At 44.6% G+C, this 23,813-nt stretch overlaps 1 protein-coding gene across 1 annotated transcript; it reads right to left on the reverse strand.

The window, feature by feature from the left end:
- Nucleotides 1–17,001: 17,001 nt before the first annotated feature.
- LOC310828959 (olfactory receptor 10S1-like) lies at nt 17,002–17,943 on the reverse strand (the record flags this gene model as incomplete). Its single annotated transcript, XM_083707080.1, has 1 exon — nt 17,002–17,943. One exon carries the CDS (start codon nt 17,941–17,943, stop codon nt 17,002–17,004), a length of 942 nt encoding a protein of 313 aa, XP_083563206.1.
- Nucleotides 17,944–23,813: the final 5,870 nt, after the last annotated feature.

Consider the following 23,813-nt stretch of genomic DNA (forward strand, 5'->3'; position numbering starts at 1 on the left):
ATATTGATCTTCTGGGCAATAGGAACATGCATCCATATCTGAGAAACATAAAGAAAAGTTTAACTAGAAATTCAGTTCTGATTCATCTGAATTAACCATGTATTGTGATGAATTGTACATTATGTCTGGCCCAACTCAAGCCCAGCCTGTGTGTCAGTCTCTTTATGTGGTTATCAGGCTGCAAGGGTATTACCTACCAATCTGGTTTGAAATCTTCCCCTCTGGGCATGGAGTACAATCATAGCAACAAAACATTTCCCCTTCCTTCCTTTTCTTCTGATGACCAGAGTGGCAGGGTCCATTGCACAAAGAAGAGGGTAGCACCTGTACAAAAATATGAGAGGAGTTGGGGGTGGAACTGCTCTGCTATTTGTGACCCACAGGACAATCTTACGCTTCATCAATATGTGAACTTTAATCATAACCAAACAAGGCAAACTTTCTGCAGGTTGATAACTACGATCCATACCTGGTTAAAACTTTGGTGCCATAGAATTTTGTCCTCATTGATGATTAACTCTTTATCTCCTCTATCACTGAGACCCACCCGTCCAACTTTCACTCTCTGGAAAGACGTGTTTGGGAATGTGACCAGATTCATGATGTCAAATCCTCCTCTCATTTCCCTGTTATCATTAAATGATACCATTTCTCCAGCTGAGTTGTTGAATGAAACACCTTGAAGAAATGAGTTGATCTATTTAAAAAGAAGAAGAATCAAACTATTTGAGGTTCCCAAGTGAAACAGATTTCAAGGTCAAATTACCAAATGAAATGGAGACAGCAAAAGAGTATCCATGACTAAGATGCTGAATACAGTGGTACCTCTGGCTACGTACTTAAATCGTTCCAGAGGTCCATTCTTAACCTGGAACTCTTCTTAACCTGAAGCACCACTTTAGCTAATGGGGCCTTCTGCTGCTGCTGCACCATCACTGCACAATTTCTGTTCTCATCCTGAAGCAAAAGTCTTAACCCCAGGTAGTATTTCTGAGTTAGCAGAGTCTGTAACCTGAAGCGTATGTAACCCGAGGTACCATTGTAATTTGTCAGTTGTTGTTTTTTTTACACACGAGAAGAGGGGCTGTAAAGGGTAGCAGCTCCCTGGTCAAGCTTCTCCTTGCATGGAAGGGGCCCAGATTCAATCTCCAGAATCTTCCAGTGACACTGGGAATCTCATATTGTCTCAAACCCTGGACAGCCCAAACCAGACAGAGTACACAACACTGAAACAGAGGATATGAGGCCTAAATTAGTATAAAGCAACTTCCTGTCCTTCTGCTAATCAGTCCATTGACAGGAAAATATTTGGCTCCGTAACATTACCTGCCAAGGCTGCAGAGATGGCGATCCAATATTGTAACCAACGGTCACTGTTCTGTGTGGGGATCTGGATGAGAAAATGGCTTGCAATGTGTGAGCTATAGCATAGGCAGCATTATAGATACTGTAGCTGTGCCCTCCTATAGCTGTGCCCTGGAGAACCTCTCTGGTTCTCCAGCTGCTTTTGGACAAAAAGCATCTCGAGCTAGCAGGACCAGTAGTTAGGGATGATGGGAATGGTAGTCTAAAAACAGCTGGACACCCAAGTTTGGAAATTCCTACTGTACACAATACTGAAACAGATGACTGAAAGGCCTCACTCAGTATAAAGAACTGTTGTTTCTCATAATTGATCAATTGAGATGAGAATATTTGGCTGTGTTAGATTACCTGCCAAGACTGCAGAGATCCAACACTGTAACCAATGGTCACTGCTCTGTGCGGGGATCTGGATGAGGAAATGGCATGCAATGCGTGAGCTACAGCATAGATAGCATTATAGATACTGTAGCTCTGCCCAGTCATGTGCATTTCAAAAACACTTGCAGGGAGACTTTCCAGCCTCTCCTCTCCAGTACACGTTCCATCATCCATGACTGGCATACCAGGATCAGGATAGAGACAGTCAAATGCCTGCTCCCAGAAATCCTTCAAAAAGCCATCTGCTTTGGTCCAGTGTGTTTGGATGTTCTGAAGGAAGTGGTTGAACTGTAGAATCTCTTCTGAGTGAATTGTAAAGGAAAGGGCACCTTGGAACAGCTGAAAATCTATGTTTTTCACCAATCCAAATGATACAAAATCTATCTGGGCTGTCATGATCCAGACCTTCCCAAATGATGTATTTTGCTTATTGCTATAATCTATTACAAACATAGCTGTTTTCAGCCATGCAATTGTCCCATCATCTCCATAGAGGATAAGTGTACTGGCCTTTTCATCTCTGAGACCTTCATAAATACCTTCAATTTCACCAGATATTTTTTCCAGATCTTCTATTCGAGCTTGAAGTGGGATTCTTTTTGTGAAGGCTGAACAGATTCCATTCTGGGAAAACAATGGCTCCAGGATCTTCAAAAAATGTTCTCCGCTGTCATGTTTGACAACAAAGAGCCCCACCCACTTCCATCTGAAGTACTGAAGTAACTGGATAATCCCTACATATTGAAGTTCTTCATTTGGGACCATGGTAAAAAAAGACTTCTGCATTGATTGACTCTCCTCCGAAGCAAATGAGCCATAGGTGAGCTAAAAGAAAATGATAATTTAGCAGAGCATTTCCTTAAGTAGTTTTTAGGCACAATTCCAATCAAAGAAAGAAAGAAAGAAAGAAAGAAAGAAAGAAAGAAAGAAAGAAAGAAAGAAAGAAAGAAACTAGTTGATTTCTAGTTATGGGGAAATAATGCAATTTCCAGGTTATTTCTCTATCACACAGAAGAAGAAGAAGAGTTTGGATTTGATATCCTGCTTTTAACTCCCTTTAAGGAGTCTCAAAGCGGCTAACATTCCCCTTTCCCTTCCTCCCCCACAACAAACACTCTGTGAGGTGAGTGGGGCTGAGAGACTTCAAAGAAGTGTGACTGGCCCAAGGTCACCCAGCAGCTGCATGTGGAGCAGCGAAGATGCGAACCCCGTTCCCCAGATTACGAGACTACCGCTCTTAACCACTACACCCCACTGGCTCTTTTCTCTTTTCCTGCTGAATAAAAGTATTGCAAAAGAAACTTTCCCACATTCCCCTATGCACTGATTCTACCTGTGGAATCCTGTAGAGACTTAAGATATCTGCCATGTGGAGAGAGGTGTCAGAAGTGAGTCCCCCAATCACAGCCATGAGGTTTTTCTGAGTGTCACATTTGTAGTTGGGGACAAATCTTTGCCATTTGAAGAGAAGGTCCAAAGTGGTTCGATAGGTCATTCTCCCATCGAAGTAGCTGTCATAGATGTGGAAACCAAGGGTGACATTGGGCAAGATCTTCAGATTGTCATTGATCTCTTTTATGGCAAAACCCAAGGCCAGGGTGTTCTGATAGAATTTTGTTGCTAGACTGTGAATACTGTAGACATATTTTTAAAAAAAAAAATGGGGAAAAGAATACAACAACTAACTATAATACCTTTCAATACAACTATGTAAAAGCTTGGAAATAAATAATGAGAAATTTGGAAATATGGGAGAGAATGAAGCTATCACTGCTAGGCAGAGTTTCTGCCATGAATGTCCTTCTAAAAATCCTATTTCTATTTCAAAATGCCCCATGCATAAATAATATTCTATGCTTCAAAGAGTGGCAGAAAAATTTATTAAGGATCATATGGCAGGGAAAGAAGCCCAGAGTAAAATATAAAATTAAGATTCTTGCAAAATAAAAAATGGAGGCTTCACCCTGCCAGACCTTCAACTTTACTTTATCATGCTTATGTTGGATAAAAGATTGGATTTTGTTGAAAAATATCAGGTTGTTAAATTTAGAAGGACATGATCTACAGTTTGGGTGGCATACCTGCCTATGGTATGGAGAAGCAAAAATATATAAAACTTTTACAAATCACATAATTAGAAAAAACCTGAGATTCCTGCATTCCAACTCTACAATTCTATCATTCTATCTATAGTGTCGCTGCTATGGGACGCAGGTGGCGCTGTGGGTTAAAGCCTCAGCGCCTAGGACTTGCCGATCGAAAGGTCGGCGGTTCGAATCCCTGCGGCGGGGTGCGCTCCCGCTGCTCGGTCCCAGCGCCTGCCAACCTAGCAGTTCGAAAGCACCTCCGGGTGCAAGTAGATAAATAGGGACCGCTTACCAGCGGGAAGGTAAACGGCGTTTCCGTGTGCGGCTCTGGCTCGCCAGAGCAGCGATGTCACGCTGGCCATGTGACCCGGAAGTGTCTCCGGACAGCGCTGGCCCCTGGCCTCTTAAGTGAGATGGGCGCACAACCCCAGAGTCTGTCAAGACTGGCCCGTACGGGCAGGGGTACCTTTACCTTATAGTGTCGCTGCTACTTAGCAAGGTGCCAATCTTGAGGTCATGCTCGTCCTCCCACAAAGCCCAGCCTCTCCAGCACTTTATTGCCCTCCATCCCAGTAATCAGCAGCAAAACCAAAAAACAAACCCTACTGCCAGGAGGCTATTTTTGTGGCTCTGTCTCACCAAGAAATCTGCTTCCGCTTTACAAAAGTAAATAGCTCTCATTGACAAAATTTAATATTTCCTATAATCTCAGTAAAATGCAGAATATTCAGAAAGTAGTTCAGTTATTCAGCCTTTCTCAAACTTGGGTCCCCAGATGTTGTTGAACTACAACTCCCATCATCTCTAGCTAGCAAAGCCAGAGCTCAGGGATGATTGGAGTTGCAGTACAGCAACATCTGGGGATCCAAGGTTGAGAGGACTGGCCCTGGATTCTAAATATAATTTCTTTGAACATAAGATCACTCATGCAAAGATTGCTTTTTCAGAAACTGTTTTGTGATTTGGTGGAGCTGAATGGGGAAAAAAGAAAACAGGGGTGAGAAGAGAATATAATGCTTACACTGGAAGGCCAAGCAGCTTTTGAGATGGTTGCTCTTCAAAGTAAACTTCATCGAAAGAGTAAATGACCTGAGAAACTATTGCACCAATGAGAAGGTCACCTGCTTGGTACCATTCATGGGGAACATGGATTGCATCACCCGTAGGGCACTTCATTGCGCCAATCTTGCACACCAGGTGGGGCAGCAGCAGCAAGAGCCTCACCATTGAGGCTGCAGACCCTCTCCCTGAAGATACAGGTACCTCTGTGTCCAAACACATCCCCTGTCTGACTTTTAGCATCAGCAGGCTTACAAATGCTTTAAATGTGAACTTAGATACTGGGCACTGGAGAAACCTGTCAGGGGTGAACTTGGACCACTGAAACAGCCTTATTAGAAAAGCTAACCCACAGACTGAAACTAACACAGGGGCAAATATAAGAGGACACCTTCACTCCAGTGTGGCTCCTCTTTATTATATAATAAATATTAATATTTTTTTATTTATACCCCACCCTTCCTGGTTTAAAAACCAGGCTCAGGGCGGCTAACAGCAAAGATAAAACATTGATTAAAATGCGACTTAAAAACAGCATAAAATGCAGCATCAATATCAATAAAATTCAAAAATTTTGGGGTCATTTTGGGGGAAACAAACAAACAAAAACCCCAGTCAGTAGACATCAAATGATCACCAGGGCTAACTGGCCAAGTTGGTCCTACTAGGGCCAGCAAGGAGATCAGGGGAGAATTTAAATGTGGGGTCCCAGAAAGGGCATCTTCATGGAAGAGGAAAGGGAAAAGGGAATAGAGGATCAGGCTATTTCAAATTGAAAGGCAGGCAGAATAGCTCTGTCTTACAGGCCCTGTGGAAGATCAAGACAGCCCAACAAGACAACAACAAGAACCCACTGACAGCATATGAATCGATACGGCTGACATGACCCAACAATCCCCCTCTCACACAAGCAAACAAAACCCACTTCAGTCAACTACAGGCAATCCACAATGCCCTCTCTCAATGCCAATGAAAACTGATAAATGAATAGAAACATGATGCTGACACAAAAACCTCTCACATATACCATGTAAAAGAATGAAAGTTTACTACCCTCATTCTCTCCCTGCCCCACTGTCTCTCCCCAACTCTCTTCTCCCCCAACCTTTGACTGTATACATGAAAGTCTCACGTCAAATATAACTGATCTGCAGAAAGAAAGAGGTGTTGGCAGTAATGAAACAAACAGAGACCTATCGCTCTCTTCATGCCCTCACTTCTAAATCTCAGCGTTGGAAGAGCCTGTTTATTTCTAGGCTGGCTTGTTGACAGTTTTCTAACCTCTTCAGGAAAGTGTTGAGCTTTGCCCAGCTGAACAGATTACTGTGATCTGGCTAATTGCAGGTGGAGATAATTACTTCCTTAGATTTTGGACTCAGAGTAGCACTTTTGGTGAGAAAGAGCTTGAAACTGTTTCCCCTGCCCTAGATCCTAGAATGCGACATGGGAATTGGATTCCAGAGTCCCAATAGTGAGCAAACCCCAACCAGAAAGTGAAACCTAAGGAAATTACAAATCCTATTTCTTCTTCTTCTTCTTCTTCTTCTTCTTCTTCTTCTTCTTCTTCTTCTTCTTCTTCTTCTTCTTCTTCTTCTTCTTCTTCCTCTTCTTCCTCTTCCTCTTCCTCTTCCTCTTCTTCTTCCCTGACCATCTGGCACATATAAAAACATAATAAAACGTCAAACATTAAAAACTTCCCAATACAGGACTGCCTTCAGATGTCTTCTAAAAATTGTGTAGCTCTTTATCTTCTGGAAATTTAATGGGAGGGCATTTCACAGGTTTAGAGAAAATGGTTCTTTTCTCGAAAATTGATATGTTTCATACTTATGTATTTTTATGTACAGTGGTACCTTGAGTTAAGTACTTAATTCATTCTGGAGGTCCGTAGTTAACCTAAAACTCTTCTTAATCTGAAGCACCACTTGAGCTAATGGGGCCTCCATCTGCTGCCGCACCGCCGGAGCACAATTTCTGTTCTCATCCTGAAGCAAAGTTCTTAACCTGAAGCACCATTTCTGGGTTACCGGAGTCTGTAACCTGAAGCGTATGTAACCTGAAGCGTATGTAACCCGAGGTGCCACTGTATTTATCTATTAATAAACTGCTCATTGGGTCAGGTGCAAAAGACTTTAAAATCAATGGGGGCTTCCTTGCCACGAACGTTTTTGGTGATGCCACTCACATCTCACAGAACTTGGCAGGCCTGGGTCAGCAATGGCCCTCCAGATGTTTTTGGACTCAACTCTCATCCAGCATGGCCCTTGAGGGAAGACCATAGCTCAGAGGTAGACTATCAGTTTGCATGCAGAAAGCCCCAGGTCCAATACCCATCATCTCCAGGTAGGTTTAGGAGAGACCTTTGCCTGATCCCATGGAGAACTACTGCCAACCTATACAGACATTACAGAGCTAGATAGAGCAATGTTCATGGTTGGTATAAGGCAGCTTTCTATGTATCTTATGCTCAAGAGTTGTTGTTTCAATTTATGTACCCCCTTTATCAGAAGATCCGAGGGCAGTGTACAATATTAAAAACACATTCTAGAACATTAACAACAACAACTTTTTATTTATACCTTACCCATCTGGCTGGGTTTCTCCAGCCACTCTGGGTAGTTCCCAACAGAATATTAAAAACACAATAAAACATCAAACTTTTCAAACTTTTCTAAACAGGGCTGCCTTCAGGTGTCTTCTAAAAGTCAGATAGTTGTTTATTTCCTTGACATTTGATGGGAGGGCATTCCACAGGGCAGGCACCACTACCGAGAAGGCCCTCTGCCTGGTTCCCCGTAACCTCACTTCTCGCAGTGAGAGAACCGCCAGAAGGCCCTCAGCGCTGGACCTCAATGATAAAAACATAATAAATTCCACATTTACAGGGTTTGTGGTCCAGTAACATTGAGATGGTTACAGTTTCTCCATCCGTCCTTTAAAACGGGAAGCAGTGAGAAAAGATTCAGCTTCTACCCCCAAAAAGCTATTGACAACAGCCTCAAGGTCCATGATGATATCTCCATCGCTGCACTTGGTTTAGCTCTGCAGAAGCCACATGCTGCAACTAACAGCCAAGCCCTGTGTGCAGCTAATTTTTAAAATGAGATGGAGTCACCATTTGCCTTCTTTTCCTGCTATTATTCTCAGACAATCAGAAGCAAGCCTTCTTCCTACAAGTGAACACAAGAGGACTGTAGGGATGGGAAATACAGCTGCAGATTCCAGCAAGAGACAACCTTGAGAGGCCCTTCTGTCTGTCCTACATGTATCTCATAGATACTCATAGAATTGCTGAGCAGGAAAGCACCACGAGGGTCATCTAGTCCAACCCCCTGCAATGCAGGAATCTTTTGCCCAACGTGGGGCTCGAACCCATGACCTTGGGATTAAGAGTCTCATGCTCTACCAACTAAGCAATATCCATGCTTGTTTGTTCTCTATGCAAACTAAGGCTTTTAGCATGGGGCACCAGCACTCTGCAATTGCTATTAAAATCAGACAGGCAGCTACAATTCTGATAGTTCTTTGCCTGCAGAGAATGATTTTGTTTCCCCAAGCATTTTTTGAGAATGAATTTGGTTCAGAGTTGCTTGCTTATTCCTTATATTATAAGCCTATGATGCCTTAATGGGTTTATTGTATGCCACCAAACTATCTTTCTGATGAGTTGGTGGTTTCTAAATACAGTGGTACCTCAGGTTAAGAACTTAATTTGTTCTGGAGGTCTGTTCTTAACCTGAAACTGTTCTTAACCTGAAGCACCACTTTAGCTAATGGGGCTTCCTGCTGCCACCATGCCGCCAGAGCACGGTTTCTGTTCTCATCTTGAAGCAAAGTTCTTAACCCGAGGTACTATTTCTGGGTTAGCGGAATCTGTAACCTGAAGTGTATGTAACCTGAAGCGTATGTAACCCGAGGTACCACTGTGCTCTTATAAATAAATGTGACATTTATTGCATCCATTTAGTTCTGATCTGCCTTCTTGGATCAATAAGTGCCTTCTCTAGCTGACAGCAAACCAAGGCTGGTGGAGCAGTGACATGTCTGCCCTGATGGATGGCCTTGAAGCTGAATTCATCCTTGAAGTTTCCAGTGATTGGACTCCTTGAAATCCAGAAGGCTGAAGCTGGTCGTGACCCTGAGAAAACCTCTGCTCCACAAAGCCCTCATGAAGGGCCTCTCCAGGTTTTGTGTCAGGCCAGGTGTGTCTTTGTGGCACTGTGGCTCCAGAGCACAGAAATAGATGGCAGAATCATTCAGCCTGGTGTTCATCAGGTACAAAGAGGTGGTTTTCTTCTTTATGTCCAGGCTGATCGTGAAGTGCTCATGAAACTCAGTTCCAGTCTGGACCATCAAGTGTATAAACTGGAGCCGCCTGCCCAACTGCTGCTTGTACCACTGCAAGCTATATTCAGTTCCTTCGTAAGAGCAGTTGAGCTGGACAGGTTCTCCCTCCTTGACAGAAACAACCTGGTCCTTCTGGGTCACAGAAGACTGGCCTGAAGTGCCTGGAGCAGGAATTATGGTTGAGAACATAAGAAGAGCCTGCTGGATAAGATCAGTGGTCCATCTATCATTATCATTCACCCTAAGTTCTCAGGATGGGTTAAAAAAATTAAAACCCAATGCTAATAACAGTTTAAAACAAATAAGTATTAGTAATAATAATAATAGAAATAATAAATTAATTGCATTTATTCATTGCTTCCAGAAAGAAGAAGAAAACCTTACAAATACATAAAAACACAAACAGCGCGAAAATTCAAAATACAAAAAAAAAAACTACCAGCGCTTATCCAACAACAATATAAATATTATGAATATCAGAGAAATAATTATTTACGAAAAAGGAGAAGGAGGAGGAAAGGGCTCAGTTTTCTTTAGCTTTAATGCAGGGCTGGAAAACCTCTGGCCTTCCAGATGTTCAGCTGGGCCAAAACTACCATCATCTCTGATCAAGCCATGCTGGCAGCTGGGACTTGAAGCAGCAGCACCTGGAGGGCCAAAGGTCCCCTACACTTCCTTTACTGGGAAAAGTAGCCCAATCGAATCAACAATTGCTCAAAAGTAAGACTCACTGTGCCCAATGGGACTATGTACTGAAGTAAATGGGGTACAAGAAAATTGCAGCAGCTAAGCCTGTGTTACATTTTCATCAGATTGCATCTGTTGCCTTCCTAAAAGGAAGGATTTTAACCATATCTGCTCAAAAATAAATCCTTGTTAACTCAGTGGGATTTCCTCTCTGTTCAGTGGGAACTCTCTCTGTTTCTCATTTTTCCATTCTTAAATTCAGCATTCCACATTTAGCAGAAGAAAATGAGTGTTCCAGCAAAGTGCCAGTGAATTCTCAGTTTTACTCAATTTCTTTCTTGCTTTCATCTTTCTTTCTGTTACATCCATTGAAGAATCTGAATAAATATGGTAAGACTGGGTCATGCCTAGAGCCCTCAATCATGAATGAGCTGGGATCCAGCTGTGTTAACCCTTTACTAGAGAGAAAATACCTGTGGAGAGAGCCAGGAGCAAAGGAATGATGCATCTCACCAGGGTCTCCATCTTCTTTTGGGTGACAAATGTGATGAATGTGCCTCAGCGAGTTTTATTTGCAACAAGGGCTGTGGCACAGACCACAAACTTGTGTGTGGTTTCATGTTCCTCTCTCATGAGACCCAAGAAATAGCACACTTTTATACTCAACAGCGGCAGCTAGAGTACTGGTGGCCAAAAACTGGAAGAGTGAGGAGACTCCCTCAATGTCAGAGTGGGAAATTAAATTTTGGGAATATATTGAACTAGCAAAGATGACAGCGTCAATTAGAATGCAATCAAAACAAAAAATTAAGAAAGGAATGGAAGTGTGTTGAAGAATATATTCTATAAAATTACTTCAATAGAAATCTCTGGATAAGTACTGATTGAATTCATTAAGCTAAGATGCATTGATTTTAAAATAGAGGACTGATCAATGTGATAAACAATTATGAACACAATGTTAGAGTTTTAAGGTAGCGAGAAGGATATCATGCATGTAGGTGAAGATGCATGTGGGTGAAGGAAGTCACATGGGTATTTGGTTAAATGGTGTTGGATATAGTAATAATAATAATAATAATAATAATAATAATAATAATAATAAAACTTTTATTTATATCCCACCCTCCCCGGCCAAGACTGGGCTCAGGGCGGGTAACATCAAATATATAACATTGGTATAAAATAAAACAATAATTAAATTACCTCCTAAAAACAAGTCAGGATCAAAATAAAATCTAATTAGATGGCTTTCCACAGGATTAGGGTTGGGAACAATAAATGTTCATCAGGCTCAACTGTTTACACTGTTCTTATATGGGCCTGTGAGAATGCTGAGATGCCGCTTTCATACTAGTTCTTATACAAAAAGAGAAGGGTTAGTATAGAGTTAGTATAGTGTTAGATGCGGGAAATCCGTATATATAATATATGTTATGCATAGTGCTGAAATTGTATGGGAACTAACATGCAATATATATATTAGAAGGGAACAGATGTATGGCAGAACCCTAGTAATTCAAAGGTTGGTTATTCCTGTTGGGTAATCAGAATAAAAACCTCACTCCTAATAAGTACTGTATTTAACTAATTAATCTCTTTAAACCAGGGATGAAACTGGGGCACAGGAATTAAATAATAATAAATTACAACTGTAATACTGCTGCTGCTATTACTACTACTATTACCAACATTACAAAATTCCAGCTGTTTTCTACTCAGCCTCCACCAAGACTTTATCAAGCCCTGACCAAGCCTTTACCTATGTCCTGAAGGTGCAAGTTAGCAGAACCAGAGGGGCCAGAGACAGATCTCTATCAGGACATTCTTCACAACTTGACAGAACTAGTACCCAGTGCTTTTTTCAGGGGGTACTCAAGGGTATAAGAGGATGCGGGTGGCGCTGTGGTCTAAACCACTGAGCCTCTTGGGCTTGCTGATCAGAAGGTTGGCAGTTCAAATCCCTGCAACAGTGTGAGCTCCCATTGCTCTGTCCCAGCTCCTGCCAACCTTGCAGTTTAAAAGCACACCAATGCAAGTAGATAAATAGGTACCGCTCTGGCGGGAAGGTAAACGGCGTTTCCGTCTGCTCTGATTTCCGTCACAGTGTCCCATTGAGCCAGAAGTGGCTTAGTCATGCTGGCCACATGACCCAGAAAGCTGTCTGTGGACAAACACCGTCCCCCTCGGCCTGAAAGCGAGATGAACACTGCAACCCCTATAACAACTTCATAGTGAGTAACAATACCTTTTTTTTCTAGAAGAAAATGCTAATTTCCCTTGTGGACAGGAGCATCAACTCCAGGGGGCCCCAGGAGCCCGGGCATCCATATTTTTTATCCTGTGGGTGCCTGTCCTCCCCCCACCTCCCACTGCCAGTGGCCACCCACCGACACCACTGTTTGTGGGTTGGGGAACTCTTGACTCCTCTACAGTTGGAATCAATGCAATTTGTAGCACTAGAAGTCAATGAGATCAGTAGGTGGCAGCAGAGAGCCAAAATAAAAAAACAGCCAAGAGCTGCTATAGCATTTGACCTCAGACCAGGGATGGGAGGAATCCATTAGTTTCACTTTCTCCCCGTTTCTCATTTTTCCAGTCTTTCCACATCAGCCTGTGTGAATTATTCTGATTACTTTTCTTTTTTAAAGTCTTCATGAAAAACTTGTCAGCATTTTAGTGCACTTCTGTGTGCGATTTTGGCCAAGATACACATTTTTGCAAGCAGTTTCCTCCAGCAGGAAGGTAAACGGCATTTCCGTGCGCTGCTCTGGTTCACCAGAAGTGGCTTAGTCATGCTGGCCACATGACCTGGAAGCTGTACGCTGGCTCCCTCAGCCTATAGAGCGAGATGAGCGCCGCAACCCCAGAGTCGGCCACAACTGGACCTAATGGTCAGGGGTCCCTTTACCTTTACCTTTATGGGTCACCTTTACCTTTACCTTTATGGGTCACACACACAAAAAGGAGTGGCTCTGCCTGAAAGCAAATGAGTGAGCATAGGTGTAGGGTGCCTGGAGCTCTCAGGGCTCCAGCCTCCACAACATTTGCCATGAAGGGGCCAGGCACCCACAATTTTTTGTGCCGGGGCTGCACACAGCATGGGGGCATGCACACCCGACATCAGCATGCCTGCCGGTGCATGCACATGACATCAGCGCACCCGCTGATGTACGCAGGTGGTGTCAGCATGCCACAGGGCATGCTGAAATCAGGCATGGACACCAGCGGGCAGGCCGACGTCAGATGTTCATGCACGACCCTGGCACAAAAACGACATATACAGCATGTAGGCAAAACTGCAATCGACCTACACACAAGTTTTAGAAACAGCAGATCAGCAATTGTGACCAAAATAACAATAATGGAGCAACTTGTTGCTAAACACTTTAATTCTGAGAACTAGCCTGTCGGACTTATCAATAATTGCTATAGAGATGCCAACAAAGAGGGAGAACATCTTGATTAACATGCTAGACATATTAACACCACACGGCTTCAACCTGGAGGATAATATCAGCATTTCTTCAGCTCAGCGGATTGCAGGACCTCTGAGCTTTCCATTCCAAAAGTTCAGTACGTACTATTTTGGAAACAGCATCATTTGTATTGGAGCAACTCACAGACAAAGAGAGAGAGAGAGAGAGAGAGAGAGAGAGAGAGAGAGAGAGAGACTACAATATTTCTTTTCTGTGATCCAGTTATGGCTCAAAGCTAATGTTTACTAAGTATTCAAGTGCCTGATATTAGGAACGCTGATAAAGAAGATTTATTTGACAACCATCCAATTTCAACTTGTATTTCTGCAGTTGCTAAGGGAAAGTGTTTCCATATTAACTTCTGATCCTCCACGGAGCTCATTAGAGGCACCCATAGGGATTTCCCAGCTCTGAACTTTGCTGAATCCTTAATTGTCTCATTTGTTGCTAATGGCTTTTGGGTCATGCAATTCCCCCTGTCTAATTAAACTGTGCCTTTAATTAGAGCCCTCCCCGGTGTCTAGTTAGACAAGGCCTTGGGAGCGGCACCAGTGTTTGAATGCTTAAGGAGAGAATTCAATGCCCCGTGCAATTTATGGCACAGCCGAAATGGAGACGAGCCAAAGTCAAATCAAACAGTTTGAACTCCTGCCGTTCCCTCCAGGCCAATTACAGCGTTAACAGGTAACAATAGGTCTATTTGAGAGGCAGCTGTGTGGTTCCTATGCTTCGCGCACTCTCTGCAAGCAAGCAGTGGGTTTAATGTTCCAATTACACCAATCGGGGAGGTCACTCGATTGACTTCATTAGCACGGCAACTGCACGGAATTCCTTCCCCCTGTGGGTTTCGCTCTCCAATGAAATGAGCAAATGCTAAGCAGATGCTGAGGACAGGGGAAAGGGTATCGTGTAACATTTCCAAAGCAAATGGACTAGGGAGGCATGCTGGGGAATGAAAAACAAATGCCTTTGCTTCTCTTGGAAATGCTGTTGGCTCAGTAGCTCAGTGGTAGGGCCTCTGCCTTGTAGGCAGGAGGCCACAGGTTCGATCCCCTGTGGGAAGGGCTGGGAGAGGTCCCTCCCTCAAACTCTGGAAAGTCTCTGCCAGAGAAGATACTGAGGGAGGTGAACCAGTGGTCTGACTCAGTGTACGGCAGCATCATGTGTTCCCATGTGCTGGCATGCTTAAGGGATAAAACTAGTGAGGAAACAGGAAATAGAAATATTCCAGGATAAGAGCACTGGAAAAACCCCATGGATCAAGCCAATCGACTAGTCTAGCAACATCTTCTCTCAGCAAGCCAACCAAATGACTATGGGAAGCCTGCAAGCAGAAACTGAGCACAATACCACTCTCGCCACCTTTGATTCTCTGCAACTGCCAATCAGGGGCATCTGACAATGGAGTCAGGGGCTTCTTACCCATAGACGTTAGTTGCGTGGGGCGCCAGGGCACCAGATTTTGGAGGGCACCACAGGCTGAGTGTCTGGGAAGGAGTATCAGGGCACGCTCCCTTCTCCACTCTGGGGCAGCCCGCTCCTCTCCTCTCAGGGCACTTCCTGTAATCCGCTCTCACCGGGGCTGCCTGGGTGCCTGATGGGCGTGATCGGGGTGGGCATGGGGCGCCCCTCTCTGGCCACGTCGCTGCTTGCGTGCCTCCCTGTGGAGTCTGCGAGTGGAGTGGGGAAGTGCCCTGTACGATCCCGGTGCCAAGCGAGGATGGCACAGCTGGCAAGCCACCTGATCTGCTTGCTAGCCCTCCTGTGGTACAGACTGCCCCAGATGGGGGCAGGTAAGGGGCACCAGGCTCTTAGAGGGAGGCTTCGCAGGAGGCCATCTGGGCTGCGATCCCGGTGCCTCTTACGTGAAGCACTGAGCGTGTGCCGGACCACATGATGTAAACGAGCCAGACAGAAGTCCCCCCCTTAAAAAAGGTCAACAACTCTGGGGAACGGGGGGGTGGGGGTGAGCAGAGAGATATTTGCCCTGTATGGAGTAGACCATTGTGGTTAGGAGCCATTGATCCTCCATGAATTTGTCTAATTCTCCTTTAAAGCCATTTAAGTCCGTGGCCAGTGCTACCTGTCTGAAAAAGGCAGGGTCAAGCCATCCATGAGGCACCCAGGGATGGCTGTAGGCAGGATTTCTGAATCAAAGAGAGTTGGGACAGGATTGCCTTCCAACTCCACAAATCTGTGATCCTCACAAGCCTCTTGTGAGATCTATGATCCTCACAGGCCTCTTGTGAGATCTCGCCAGAACCTGGACGCTGCCGACACAGTCACGTGACACCAGTGAGTGAGGTCCCATCTGCACTCTACATTTACAGCCATGCCAGATGTTTGGCTTCCAAAAATCGTTCAAAAACCGGAACACTCAATTCCAGGTTTTGATCGTCCGGGAGGTGATTTGTTCGGGAGCCAAGGTATGACTGTAAACATAGCACATACCACTTACACTAGTCATGGCTTCCCCCAAAGAATTCTGGAAGCTGGAATTTGTTAAGAGCTGTTAACAGATGCCTGCTCTCCTCACAAAATCAGTTCTCAAGGTTCCCTGTGAAGAGGAATTTATTTTAAAACTATTGCAACCATCGTAGTTTGGTGAGTGGAATAGGAATAAACTTCCATGTGAAGGAAGCCTTATATTTGGGCTCTTAACTGGCTTCAATTTGTCTTTTTGCTTGCAAATCCTGTCTTAAGGGCATATTTGTGTCTGAATAAGTATTAACCACCACAAAAGAATGGCCAGACTGCCCAGGTAATTAAATCAGTGACCATTATCAGGTATCCTGGCAGGCAAGATTTCTGCTGTAGACCACCTCCTTCTGTGATGTATGTATCATGTTTTGGGATGGTGGTCTTGGGCTACAGGGTGAGCAATTTCAAAAGTATATAAGGGCTTGAGCACCATTGTTCAGGGTTTTCCTCCCTCCTGTGTGGGGTGAGTGGGCTTTGCTTCTCAATATACTCTGGTTGGCCTCTGCTATTTTCTCCTACCGATAGGGAACCCACTTAAGGACTCTATATGGGCTCCATATAGAGAAAGGGAGCAGTTTTTATTATAACAATTATATGACAGTTAGGCCACCCAATATTTGTTGGTATGCAAATTTCTGCCTCTGGTCATGCCTCCCACTTGCATGTGTCCCAAACAAGGTTGCACAAAAGGGGCTGTGGCCCTATTATTGGAACCAAATTCAGAACACTGTCCCTCCCAAGCCAATAAAGAAACAGCAGGCAGAAAGGTAAAAAGAGTTTACTCCAGGCTGTAGCAGTGAGTCTTGGCAGGATATCTCCAAAAGACTGAGTGTAGAGCACACAAAGCACAAAGCATTTATACAATTGTAGCAAGCACACAATTGCATGATTTCCTGCGTCACTTGTGGCTAGGAATGCATGCTTAAGTCAGGTATTCATCTACTTGGCTACAGAAAAGTTATTTCCTGACCCTCCCTTATCTCGAGCTCAGGTGTAACTGGCCTTGTAGCTCCAAATGTGGGGACATCTTGCAGTTCCGACAGTGGGAACATGTTTCTGCAGACTCAACATTGTTGTGCTCCTAAACTTATTCACCCTGTGGAATCTGATCTCCCAAGCTATCGTTCCTGAGAAGCGGCATGCCTGTCGAACAATTTCCTCAATGCCCTTTCCACTTCCTTATTCCTCAGTGTGTATATGAATGGGTTCAACATGGGAGTGATCATGGTTTGGAACACAGCCAGTGCCCCATAGGTGGAGGCACTTGAAGATGGACGTAAATATATAAAGACTGGAGGCGCATACTGGAGCAGCACCACAGTAAGGTGAGCACTGCAAGTGGAGAAGGCCCGCCGCCTTCCCTCTGTTGTTCGGATTTTCAAAATGGCGGATGCTATGTAGGCGTAGGAGATACATATGAGCACAAAGCAGCCGGCAGCCACAGCACCAATGTTGGCCAGTGTGATGACATGATTCACAGCAGTGTCGGCACAGGCTAGCTTGAGCACTGGTGGTATGTCACAAAAGAAGTAGTCCACTTGGTTGGGACCACAGTAGGGCAGACGGAACGTCAGGCTGGTATGGATAGCGGCATGAAAGGAACCAGTGAGCCAGGTCCCAGCTGTGAGACCAGAGCAGACCCTCCTGTTCATGAGTGTACTGTAGTTCAGCGGGCGGCAGATGGCAAGGTAGCGGTCATAAGCCATGACAGTGAAAAGGAAGCACTCGGCGCTCGCCAAAAAGTGGTATGAATAGAGCTGAATGATGCAGCCTCCAAAGGAGATGGTTCTGTAGCTGGAAAGTAGGAAGCCCGCCAAGACTTTGGGCACTGTGACAGAGGAGAGACAGGTTTCTATGACAGAGAGGTGGCAGAGGAAGAAGTACATGGGGAGACTATGGAGCTGAGGTTCAAACAAGATGGTGATCAGGATGAGGAGGTTCCCCAGGACAGTCAACGTGTAGATGGCCAAGAAGATGAGGAAGAAGAGAAGGGGGAGTTCGGCTGTGTTTGGCAGCACCCCCAGGACAAAGACCCTCACAGTTTGGTTGGCAGTGTCCATCTGATAGCACAGGAGGCAAGGAACAAAGCGAGCAATCAGAACCGAAGGACAAGACAGGATCACAGGATAACCAAAGGATGCAACAACATGCCCAGACTTTGAACAATTCTTAACTGAAACAGACTGCCTTCTCCTTCTTCACCCAGCCTGGGTGGGCAAGCTCAGTCCAAGGTTTGAGGATATTAAATTATCTAGGCAGCAGTTGCAACATGCAATCCAGTGGCTCACTACATGGAACAGCAACACATATACACTAAGGTTTGTTGTTTGAGCCCTGTAGCTCCTAACAAGAAGAAAAGTAAATCAGTCATTCAAAGGAAGGAAGAAAATAATAATTGTCAGGCTCATTGCATTTTGTCTGTCTTTGTCTCGGCCTCTGCTCTACACACATTCCCTCTACGTTTGGAAATGCCTACATTTAAATGATAGTCTCACTACCTAAAACTTGGAGAGTATGCTATGGGGAGGCCAGAAGCAACAGTACTCTTCTCTCTTGCAGCTCCCAGCAACTGGAATTCAGGAAGAGATATTGTTAGGAGAACCTGACCTCCAGCGTTGTTTAGGTATTAAACCATCATCTAGAGAGCTTCCCAGAAGGAGAACACATGCATATCTTAATAGAAGCATAGCTTTTGCACTCAGGTACACTCACCTCCAGTAAAGCTGCAGTGCTATGATGAATGTAGGCATTGTTTTCAATGTGCACAGTTCCTGAGTGTCCACTAGTCTATATACTTGTACAGTCCAAACCACAGGGGGCTCCATAGGGGGCTGAGAGGCCTTTGGCTGATGCCCAGGGGGTATCAGGAATGCTCCCTCCTTCACTGGGTAGCCCCAATAACAGTACAACAGGGAGGAAAACTATCATTTCAGTGGGAGCAGTTGATGCTGAAGGTTTCACTGACTCATCATAATAATTTTTTAACCATAGGAAACTAATGAGCAAGGGGAAAGTCTAGCCACAACTTTCTCCCTGACTCAATCCATGTGCATGGAGCTCTTCGTGGGGCTGAGTAGTGGCAGACCTTGGCACCTCAAATTTCAGCAGCACTCTGTGTGATGCCAAAATTCTGTGTGCCCCTCCCCCACCTCTTCCCTTCCATTCGACATCATAGTTGTGGCGCTCGCAAGGTTCTGTGCCCAGTTCGAAAAACCGGTCATGTTTCCTTAAACCCATGTCTGGGCTGAGGAGCATTCAGCATCTGTTCCCCCTCCTCTCAGTTTGAAATGATACAACCTTGAAATGAGAGGACGCGGTTTGGTTATATCCAGAACTGTGCTTAGCAAAACGGCTTGCCCTGCTCCCGCCCCCAACCACGAACAATGGAACTTGCTGTTGGTTTTCCGAAGACCGGTTATGAAATCTCAAAATTCCACAGTGCTCCTTATGTGAGGCTCTTAATTTATAAAGCCCTGTGCAAGTTGGGTCCAGGATAGCTTAAGAACTCCCTGAGCTCTTATCTCCCTGCCTCAATCATTGAGATGACCCAGAGGGCATGGTTGTCATTCCTTACTCTACAGTGGCCCAGCAGGCTTCAATCAGAAGTCGGATATGTAGGCCTCATTTGCACTATACATTTAAAGCAATATCAAAGCACTTTAAACAGCCATGGCTTCGCCCAAAGAATCATGGGAATTGTGCTTTATTGAAGGTGCTGAGCATTGTTAGAAGACCCCTATTGCCCTCAGAGAGCTACCATTCCCAGAGTGCTTTAGTAGTTTGGATTTGATATCCCGCTTTATCACTACCCGAAGGAGTCTCAAAGCGGCTAACATTCTCCTTTCCCTTCCTCCCCCACAACAAACACTCTGTGAGGTGAGTGGGGCTGAGAGACTTCAGAAAAGTGTGGCTAGCCCAAGGTCACCCAGCAGCTGCATGTGGAGGAGTGGGGATGTGAACCCGGTTCCCCAGATTACGAGACTACCGCTCTTAACCACTACACCACACTAGCTCTTTTGAGGCATCTAATCATAAGCCTGCATTTTTATCAGAGCTTATATATTTCGATCAGGGCCTGTATATTAAAAAGAGCTTAAAGATTTTCAAATGTTTCATGCCAGGCAGAAGACTAAAAAACCTTGGCAAGATGTTTTTCCTCCTAGACAAGGGGGCCCCCTGATTTATAGCAGAAAACAATTCTCAAAGTCGTAAAAAGGGAATTACAGGCTGAGAGCGAGGACACTGACCCTACATATTACAGAAGATAAAAAAGGCTGAGAAAACATAATTAGGAATGGGTAAATAGTAAAATAACACCATGTGCCTCCCATTAAAACTTGAGCCATATTTTCCTAAGGTTGAAAGGTCAAGAGCAAATTGAAAAGCAACTGGTCTGGCTGGCAGAAAGAGAGCATTTTTGGGAAGTCTTTTCTAAAGCTGTTTCTCTCTTAAACTGAGATCCTTTTAAGATTTCTTTTCCTTTTAAAAGGTTATTAATGTATGAAATATATTGGCTTAAATGTAATTATGCAAAGGATTTAAGAAATGCTAGATTCTTATTTCATATAGTTGTAAGAGTTGTAACTATCCTGAAATTAAGTCAGCCACCAGCCCAGCCCCCCTGCCAGACAGGAGACGCCATCGAGCACTCCTGATATATGGTTGTCAGGCCTTTTGTTTAGACACCTCCAAATGAAGGAGATCTTTCAATGTTGATGTGAACTCAAGATCCTTGAAGATAAAAAGTTAAGATTAACCATCTGTTTTGGAAGGCAATAGGGCAAGGAAGGCAAGAGGTGAGCTGGTAATTAAGATTCCTTGTTGAGACACATGTAAGATATATTACTACTTATTTGTCATTTATAGATATAAGAATATATAGCTCTTTGTGTCCCATAAAAGGACAAAAGGAAATGGGTGTATCTTTTGTGATTGGTTCTAGCAAACAGGCTGATTGGACAGAGGCAGCCACAGGAGGAGCAAGGGGGCTGGATTAAGGAAATATAAGTGCTGGCCAGAATGGCAGGAGGCCAGGCCAGAGCTTGGTAACCATATACCACTGTGCCTCTCATTTATTTGTCTGACAAATAAATTACTATTTTAATTTCTCTATTGCTGCGTTCAATATTTCATTCCAGCTAAGCATTAACCACAAGCAGGGTGCTACACTTTAACACTCAATTCCTCAATCCCTCTTCTCATGGACTGCTGAGGATTGTAACTGGGAGAGGTTTCCTACCACTTCTCAGTTCCTTGAGGAACTAGAGTTCCCAGGATTCTTTGGAGGAAGGCAAGGCAGTTTAAAGTGGTATCATACTGCTTGAAATGTATAGTGCAGATTGAACTGGCGGCCATTGGATGAAGGAATCAAACTCAGACTATGTATCTCTCTATATATCTCAAATCGGAACAGAGTGGAAAGCAGGAAAGTGTTATAAATTAGGTGTCATGCAGGACTAAACAAGCTAGGATGCATATCCAAACAAGTGACACACACTCTTAAGTATAATTGTTTAATTCACACTGAAATAGAAATTGCTTGTATGTATATTACTAAAGGTTTAACATTAGAAAATTCCATTGGAGTATACTAAGCTAGAAGAGTGGTCTCTAAGCTTCTAACTGAGTTGATTATTAACTGTTGATGTTCTCTGCTAGCTCTCACATGAATGTTTAACCTTAGAACACATGTGATTAATGTATTTAATTGCAAATCTCCATTTTGAAACAGTTGCCTCTTGGGTTTTTGTTCCTGGGCAGTCAGAAAGCCTCTTCAGGAACTGCTTAGCTTTAGACTGGATGCAGGCTAATGCAAGCTATGGAAGAGACAGAGCTTTGGTTTATTGCCCTGATCATAATTATGTTATATATTTAAGAAGAGAAGCCTATGCTTGGATAAGAATATGCTTTATGGAATTATTTGGATGTATCATTGATTGTTTTTGTACCTATTTTGAAGACGTTCTGGTTAGTAGAGCTTTGAATCATAATGATGGGTCTGGACAATTTTTATTCCCAAAGGAATGAGCTTTTATATATCCAACTGCTTCATGCATGCACAATATTAATATGCGCTATACCGCCTGAGGGACGCGGGTGGCGCTGTGGGTAAAACCTCAGCGCCTAGGACTTGCCGATCGCATGGTCGGCGGTTCGAATCCCCACGGCGGAGTGCGCTCCCGTCGTTCGGTCCCAGCGCCTGCCAACCTAGCAGTTCGAAAGCACCCTTAAGTGCAAGTAGATAAATAGGGACCGCTTACCAGCGGGAAGGTAAACGGCGTTCCGTGTGCCGCGCTGGCTCGCCAGATGCAGCTTGTCACGCTGGCCACGTGACCCGGAAGTGTCTGCGGACAGCGCTGGCTCCCGGCCTATAGAGTGAGATGAGCGCACAACCCTAGAGTCTGTCAAGACTGGCCCGTACGGGCAGGGGTACCTTTACCTTTACCTTTATACCGCCTGAAATGACTGTCTCCCAGCCTGGTATGGAGATGCCTGGGATTCAGCCTAGGAACTTCCACTAAGCTATGAAGCCACATTCTGTAGGATGCTGTCCGAGGCTCCCAGCCGTTTGCTCCAGGAAAGTATAAAGACAGGGGAAGGTTCTTACCATTTTTTTATTCAATACAGAGAGAGGCTAGAGAACCCAGCCTCTTGGTGTTGTCCCGAGTGAATCTCCACCCTCCGTCTCTCCCACTTCTTCATTCCTCACTTCCATGGGTGCTGCTACATACCCTCTGTCTTTGAGCTCTTTGCTCGCCTACTTTTAAGGCTCACCGGGTTCTGGGAGGGGGGGTCTGGAAGGCTTTCCAATGACACCGCGCCCATCAGCTGTTACCTCGCATCCTCCTCCTCCTCTCCCATTATCTCCCAACTTTTCCCCTCATCTCCCAACTTATCTCCCAACTTTTTCCCTCATCTGCCTCTGAGCTGTGACCTCTGGGTTGCAAATCTCCGGGTTGTCTTCCTCTTCCTCCTCCCTGGAAGGGTCAGGTTGAGGAGGCGGTCTCTGCCATTCCCCCTCTGCCCAGTCCCTGACACATTCACACCATGCATTTAAAGCACCATGATACCACTTACACCAGTCATGCCTTCCCCAAAAAAATTCTGGGAGCTGTAGTTTGTTAAGGGTGCTAACCCCTGTTCTTCTCACAAAAGCTACAGTTCCCAGGATTCCCTAGGAAGGCATGGTGTTGTAAAAACTATTGCAACAACTGTAGTTTGGTGAGGGGAATAGGAATAAACTGCTGTGTGATTGCAGCCTTAACCTTGAGCACTTAGGTAAAGGGGTAAAGGGACCCCTGACCATTAGGTCCAGTCGTGACCGAGTCTGGGGTTGCGGCGCTCATCTCGCTTTATTGGCCGAGGGAGCCGGTGTACAGTTTCCGGGTCATGTGACCAGCATGACTAAGCTGCGTCTGGCGAACCAGAGCAGCACACGGAAACGCCGTTTACCTTCCCGCCAGAGCAGTACCTATTTATCTACTTGCACTTTGTCATGCTTTTGAACTGCTAGGTTGGCAGGAGCAGGGACCGAGCAACGGGAGCTCATCCCGTCGCGGGGATTCAAAATGACTTCAAATTAGGTAATTGTGGACACACACATCTCAGGAATCTCACTGTGATGTTTCGGATATGGCTTTTGCTTCAGATCCTAGCAACACCTATAAAGAGAAGGCATACCACAGCTAAGAGTAAGAACATTCAAATCACTCACTACTATATTGTATGAAAGTTGCTCCAGTTCTGTTGCTTTACGTGTTTTTGCTTCTGGTTATGCCACCACTGGTATGTGTCCCTAAGAGGTTTTCACAGATGGGACTGTGGCCCTCATGTTGAAAATGGTTCCCCAACCCCTTTTCTATCCCAGTCAAATAAATCTGCTCCTAAATTTGTACAGAGCTTATCGGCCCTGTGGAATCTGGCTGCCAAA

Source organism: Podarcis gaigeae, assembly GCF_964106915.1.
Source record: "Podarcis gaigeae genome assembly, chromosome: 13".
In the NCBI taxonomy this organism is placed as follows: Eukaryota; Metazoa; Chordata; class Lepidosauria; order Squamata; family Lacertidae; genus Podarcis; species Podarcis gaigeae.